Raw genomic sequence first — 7,261 nt, 5'->3', positions numbered from 1 at the left:
GTAGATTGCTTTGGGAAGTATAGACATTTTGACAATGTTGATTCTTCCCAGCCATGAGCATGGTATGTTCTTCCATTTGTTAATATCCTCTGCTATTTCCTTTATTAGGATTTCTTTTTCTTTTTCCACAAATCACAAGTTTCTATTTGAAAATATTGAATTTAATAGAAAATATCACATCATAAACAACTCCATTGATCTATTAGCTTAAAACAGATTGACAGCACAATTACAAAAGCTAAAGACGAAACACTGGTACCAAACACAGGACTTTAAGAGAGGCCTAAGCCAGGCTCTGAAAGATCTTTCCCAGAAGTAGAGGCAGCAGCAGCTTCAAACAGGCACCAAAACAGGAAGGAGGCAACAGCATCCACTCCACAAAGGCTTAAGAGTAAAAGAAGGCCGAAGAATAGACCATCTTGGGAGCAAGGAGTAAAGAACTGGGCAAAAGGGCTGTAGTTCCTGAATATGAGGCCACACCACATGAACTAGAGAGACTTAGAAGAGCTCAATCTTTTAAGTTGGGAAATATTAGAAGCATTTGGTATGTTGTTTTGGCACTCAACTCTCATGGAAGCAGGATAGCAGGACACTTGCGTTGCTACTAAACTTACATTACTCTGGCTGAACATAACACTGAAGTTGTGGCAGTGTCTGCTGCCCCAGCGGGCCTCCTACTTACTAATGAGTATGTAGGAGAGGAGCCACAGTGAGACCTCTGACAAAAACACAGTGTTCTGGTGAGAAAAGGGCTTCTGGCTCTTGGTGCAGGAGGGTCCCTGAGGGAGAGAAGTTTAACATGGCTGGGCCCCTTGAAGCTCTGAGTTTATCAGTAAAAGCCACTTCTTTGGTCCCACCCACCCAAATCCTTTCCCCAGAGAGTCCTCCCAGTTTATGGAAGGGCCAGCAGTGAGAGCAGAAGACAACTGGGGAAGGAATAGTTGTCTTCCATGGCACCTGTACTGACCAGAGGGACTGCCTCCTTGCACTTACTTTGGATACTAGGAGTCTGTACCTTAATCTGGAACAGTGATTCTGAAGTAGGGGCAGGCTTGTGTAAGAGGGGCTCCCAAGACTCTTCAAACCCTAATCCCCACCCCTACCCTCCTCATATGAGAATCAGTGCACGTAAGGATAGGAGTTTCTGACAGGAGTGTATTGTACATATGAATAGTGACTAAGGCAGAACAAAAAGTTAAAAACTCCTAACCTGGGTTTGGCAGATATTAAAATGATGGGGCATATTTTTGAAAAAAATGTTTCTGAGTAAGTTACAAATAATCATTCACCCTATAGCTAAACTTCATGATTAGGCTCCTATCCTCAAAGTCAAGAACAAGAGTTTCATCCACTTATCTGAAGTAACCATATTAGATTAAAGAAATACAATTCTGTTCTCCTAAAGACAACTTCCAGAAAGACTCCACTGTCCCCACGAGGTACTTGATCCTAGGTCCCAGCACAGGCTAATTGCTGTATGGTTTCTTAGAAGACTGACTCTTCTCAATTTCTTTCCCTTTGATACTGTATAGGGAGTCCACCAACTTGTTATGAACAAGCATTAAACCTTTGAAATACTTGACAGTCTTCACTTTCAGCTCCAAGGTGGCATCTTCATCACACACAAACACAGTGCAGGGATGCTGCTGGTAGGCAGACACACTCCACATGTGGTTCACTCCCTCCTCGATGGCCTTGTACAGAGCAAACGCCTTGTGAGCACCTGTGATGAGGATTATCACCTCTCTAGCATGCATGACAGTGCCCACACCCACTGTCAGGGCCATTGTGGGCACCTTGGCCAGCTCTCCATAGAAGAATCTGGCATTAGCCAGGATGGTGTTCATGGCCAGTGTCTTCACATGGGTCCTGGACACCAGGCTAGAGCCTGGCTCATTGAAGGCTGTGTCCAATAGGGCAATCCCTCCAACAAATAGCTTGATCCCACCTGCAGCCTTGATCTTCTCTTCAAAGGCATCACATTCAGCCTGTAGGTCAGCTGCATTCCCATCCAGAATGTGGGTGTTTTCTAGGTGGATGTCAATGTGCTTAAAGAAGTTGTTCCACATGAAGGAGTGGTAACTCTCTGGGTGATCTTGAGGAGGGCCCACATACTCATTCATGTTGAAGGTCTTCACACACGTAAAAGACAGATGGCTATCCTTATAGTACTCAATCAGTTTCTTATAGCAGCCAAGTGGGGTGCTCCCAGGGGGGACCCCAGGGTGAAGTACTTGTCTGGCCCTGGGTTAAACTGGATGATGCGGTTCCTGATGTATTTGGCCACCCACTCACTGGCCTGAGAATAGTGGTCCAAGATGATGAGCTTCATCTTGTCGCGGATGCCTCCCGCAGCTGCCGCACCTACAGAGCTGGCAGCCTGGCCCCCCTTTCTTAGGATTTCATAATTTTCTTTATAGAGGCCCTTCACCTCCTTTGTTAGGTATATTGCTAGGTATTTCATTTTCTTTGAAGCTATGGTGAAGGGAGTTGTGTCCTTAATTAGCCTCTCATCTTGGCTGTTATTGGCGTATACAAAGGCAACTGACTAGTGGACATTGACTTTATATCCTGAGACATTACTGTATTTTTGATGACTTCCAGGAGTTTTGTGGTTGAATCTTTGGGGTTCTCTAAGTGTAAGATCATGTCATCTGCTCCCATTTGGATGCCCTTTATTTCCTTGTCTTGCCTAATTGTATTGGCTAGCAGGGGTCCTCAAACTTTTTAAACAGGGGGCCAGTTCACTGTCCCTCAGACTGTTGGAGGCCTGGACTGCAGGTCCCAGGACAAGTCAGCTGCTAAGCAGGACAGGCAGCGGCAGCAAAAACCCCCACAGGCCAGATAAATGTCCTAGGCGGGCTGCATGTGGCCTGCAGGCTGTAGTTTGAGGACACCTGAACTTCCAGCACTATGTTGAATAGTAATGGTGACAGAGGACAACCTTGTCTGGTTCCAGCTCTAAGTGGAAAAGCTTTCAGTTTTACTCCATCCAGTAAAATATTAGCTGTGGGTTTGTCATAGATAGCTTTGATCAGTTTCAGAAATGTGTCACGTATGCCTATACTCTTCAGTGTTCTAATTAGAAAAGGATGCTGGATTTTATTGAATGCTTTTTCTGCATCTATTGAGAAGATCATATAGTCTTTGGTTTTACTTCTGTTGGTACAGTGAATAATGTTTATAGACTTGCGTATATTAAACCAGCCTTGCAACCCTGGGATGAAACCTACTTGATCATGATGTATGATTTTTTTGATGATAAGCTATAATATATTGGCTAGTATTTTGTTGAGAATTTTTGCATCTATATTCATTAGTGAAATTGGTCTGAAATTCTCCTTTTTAGTTGGGTCTTTTCCTGGTTTTGGTATCAGGGATGTTTGCTTTATAGAAGGTGTTGGGGAAGATTCCTCCCTCCTGAATTTTTTGGAATAATTTCTGGAGTATGAGAATAAGCTCTTCCTTGAAGGTTTGATAGAATTCTGGCATGAAGCCATCCAGACCAGGGCATTATTTTGTTGGAAGATTTTTTATTGTTTCTTTGATCTCAGTGCTTGAAATTGGCCTGTTCAGGAGCTCTATTTCTTCCTGGCTAAGTCTAGGGAGAGGGTGTGATTCCAAATATTGATTCATTTCCTTCACATTTTTCAATTTCAGAGCATAGAGTTTCTGGTAATATTCAGAGATGATCTCTTGTATCTCTGTGGCATCAGTTGTTTTTCCCCTTTATCATTTCTGATTGAGGTTACTAGAGACTTTACTTTTTTATTTTTAGTTAGTCTGGCCAAAGGTTTATCTATTTTATTTTTTCAAACAGCGATTTTTTTAACTAATAAATTTTCATGCCAGTTTTCCTGCACAAAGGAATCTCCCTCCTCATTATACAGAAAAGTGTTCTCCTTAGGAAATTCTAGTGATCCCTATCCTCCTTCCAGAGATACGAGACATAGCATCAATGTTATGTTTAAAAAGTTGAGAAGTCTCATAATAGAGCTGTGTACATTGGACACTTTTTCTTCCATTCTTGTGATACTTTGCTAAGAAGAACATTTTTCAGCTCCATCCATGTAAACATGAAGGACGTAAAGTCTCCATCTTTCTTTATGGCTGCACAGTATTCCATGGTCTACATATACCACAGTTTATTGATCCATTCGTGGATCGATGGGCACTTGGGCTTCTTCCATGTCTTAGCAATTATGAATTGGGCTGCAATAAACATTCTGATACAAATATTTTTGTTGTAATGTGGTTTTTGGTCTTCTGGATATATACCTAATAAAGGAATTGCAGGATCAAATGGCAGGTCTATTTTTAGGTCTCTAAGTGTTCTCCAGACATCTTTCCAAAAGGAACGTATTAGTTTGCATTCCCACCAGTGAATCTTTCTAAGAGTAGAGTATAAATGTCTTAACACAATAACTAAGAAAATGACATAAAGGCTATGTTAACCAGTCTGATGAAAATATTTCAAATTGTATATGAAAACACCACATTGTACCCCATGATTGCATTAATGTACACAGCTATCATTTAATAAAAAAAAAAAAGTTGAGAAGTCAAAAAAAAACCCAGTGCTTCTAAACCCAGGACCTGTGAAAACCTCAGCTGAGTGTTGCCACACAGCAGGACTGAGAATACAATGGCTGCGTTCCCCAGCGTAGTCTCAAGTTACTAAGAACATTCTGTGGAAGGCAGAAAGAAAATAAAGGAAAAATGTCTGTGTAAATAGGGAACTAGGGATGAGAACAATAATCAAAGGGCAGCCTTTCAAAAACACACTTGAAATACGAAACATGAAGGAGGATTAACAGCTAAGCCTTGACAGGGAACCAGAGGAAAACAGACAACTGCCAGGAAGCACAAGAATCCTCAGACCCAAATGGTCCTCAACAAACACCTGCCCAAGTGTTTTCTTTCAGGAAATGGCAGCCTCATCTCTTCTACTGTACCCACCAGACACCTACACATGCTAGACAGCTTCGCCTCAGCACCCCTATACCACCCAACATGTAGTCTCTCTTGAGTCCATCTACTTCTTCTAACCCTAGCTTCCCCCAGTCCAAACAAAGGTTATCTCTTGCCTACTCTGTAGCAATTGTCACCCAACTGATCTCCTGATCAACCCTTGCTTGACATACCTATCCTCCAAAGACCCTCCATGGCCTTGGTAAAACACAGGTGGGATCACGTTGCCCCCCCTGCTGTCTAAACCTCCCCAGTGCTTTCCAGTTCATCTTTCCTTACAAAAACCATTATCCTCCACATGAGATTCCACACATCTGCACCCCTTCCTCTACAACGCACCTGCCATATCTCCTCAGCCCCCTACACAGCATGAATACCCACTTTCTTTGGGTTCTTCAAATACTGTGCACTCTCTTGCTTCAGAGGGAAAAGGATTTGCTCTCTTGCAAATACTGTTCCCTCTGCCTTTCCTTCCTCTCTTTGCCAATTACCTCCTGACTTTCAGAAGTTTGGAAGCCATTTCCTCAGGAAAGTCTTTCCATACTCTCCCTACCCAAGCTTGGAATATTTTGGTCCTTTGGTCCTTTCTTAAATACTTTTTTGCAGCATGGTTGACACGTTGTTGTATTTGTGGGGTAATCTGACTAATCTCTGTCCTTTATATATAAACTTAAGGCTGGAACTATATTTGTTTTCTCAGTTATTTCCTATGTGACTAGCCCAGCACCTGACGCATAGATAAATAGTTATGATGGAAGAGTATATTGATCAATCAATTGCTTGATGGCTAAGGGCTAGGTACAGGAATATTATAGATCCATAATCTAAATATTAATACATCTTTCCAGGGGTAGAAGTGAATTTCAAATGTAGACTAATGCATAATTCAAATGTAGATGCTAATGTGTAAATATACCCCATTTTAAATGTTTTAAGTGTTTTCAATAGCTACTGTATTCACATAGTTCTAATCTAAAACATGTCCACTAGAAGATTGCTTCCATCTGTGCCCTTCCACTCCATAATTCACCACTCTTATAAGTAACTAGTTTAACAACTATCTTAATAGGGCAGTGCCTGTGGCTCAAAGGAGTAGGGTGCCAGCCCCATATGTCAGAGGTAACGGGTTCAAACCCAGCCCCGGCCAAATACTGCAAAACAAAAAATAAATAAATAAATATTTTAATATTGAGGGCATGTGGTATTTGGTTTTCTGGTCTTTAGATACTTCACTCAGGATAATGGTCTCCAGTTCCATCCAAATTGTTAGGAAAAGGCAGCAATCCTTCTTCATGGCTGAGTAGTATTCCAGTGTACATATACCACATTTTGTGAATCTACTCATGAATTGAAGGATACTTGGGTGAAGTCAACATTTTTGCAACTATGAATTGTGCTGCAATAAACATTTGAGTGCAGGTGTCATTTTAATAAAATGACTTTTTCTTCTTTGAGTGAGTACCCAGGAGTGGGATTATAAGCTTCTTTTCACAGATGCAAGAAAATACAAATATTAACTACATTCTTATTCTCACTTTTTTACCCAGAAGACAGCATGCTACACACAGTGTTTGACACCTTGAGTTTTGTTGCTATTTTTGTTTAACTTAACAAAGTACCCCAAAGACTTTCTCTGAATCCTTCACTAAGAGATTCCTTAATCTTTTTTACAGAAGCATCATATTCAATTGTATGGCACCATAATTTGTTTACACTTTCCTCTCTGGCTGTGTCTAGTCTTTTGCTATTTTGAACAGGATTGTAATGAATAGCACAGTTCATGTGTTATTTTGTATATGTTCAGTTCTGACCATCAATCAATTCCTGCCTAAGTAGGATACCTGGATCAAACTGCAAATGCACTAATAATTTTGGTAAATTGGCATCCAGAGGTATTTGGAAGTCAAATCCCATGAAATTATGAAAAAAGGTAAATTATGAGATGGTGGAGTGAGCCTTAGAGGCAGAAATGCCTGGATTAGATTGATCAGTTCTATCATTTATCAGCTATATCAACCTGAGTTAGATAAACTCTCTGAGCTTCAGTTTCCTCATCTATAAATGTAAATAATATTCCCTTTCACAGTGGGTCTGAGGATGAAACATAATAATACTCATGAAGCATTTAGCTTCTTTGCTTGAATGATCACACTCATTCCATGGCTCCTAACAATCCCATCACATGAGGACTCCCAAGTCCTCATCTTCAGCAGAACTCTCTCCTTTTCTCCAGGTACAAGAACACTTGGACACTTTTCTTATGTGCCCCACATCTTTACATCACAAAATA

General features: G+C 41.1%; 1 protein-coding gene across 1 annotated transcript; it reads right to left on the bottom strand.

Annotated features, from left to right (window-relative positions):
* Positions 1–1,466: 1,466 nt before the first annotated feature.
* Positions 1,467–2,332, bottom strand: LOC100940432 (glucosamine-6-phosphate isomerase 1-like). The gene is given in 2 exon segments (XM_012809680.1): positions 1,467–2,218; positions 2,221–2,332. Coding segments are annotated over 2 exon segments (864 nt in total).
* Positions 2,333–7,261: the final 4,929 nt, after the last annotated feature.

This window comes from Otolemur garnettii, unplaced genomic scaffold, assembly GCF_000181295.1.
Source record: "Otolemur garnettii isolate 467f Iridium unplaced genomic scaffold, OtoGar3 scaffold00111, whole genome shotgun sequence".
Taxonomy (NCBI): Eukaryota; Metazoa; Chordata; class Mammalia; order Primates; family Galagidae; genus Otolemur; species Otolemur garnettii.
This window is presented reverse-complemented; position numbering and strand designations above follow the sequence as displayed.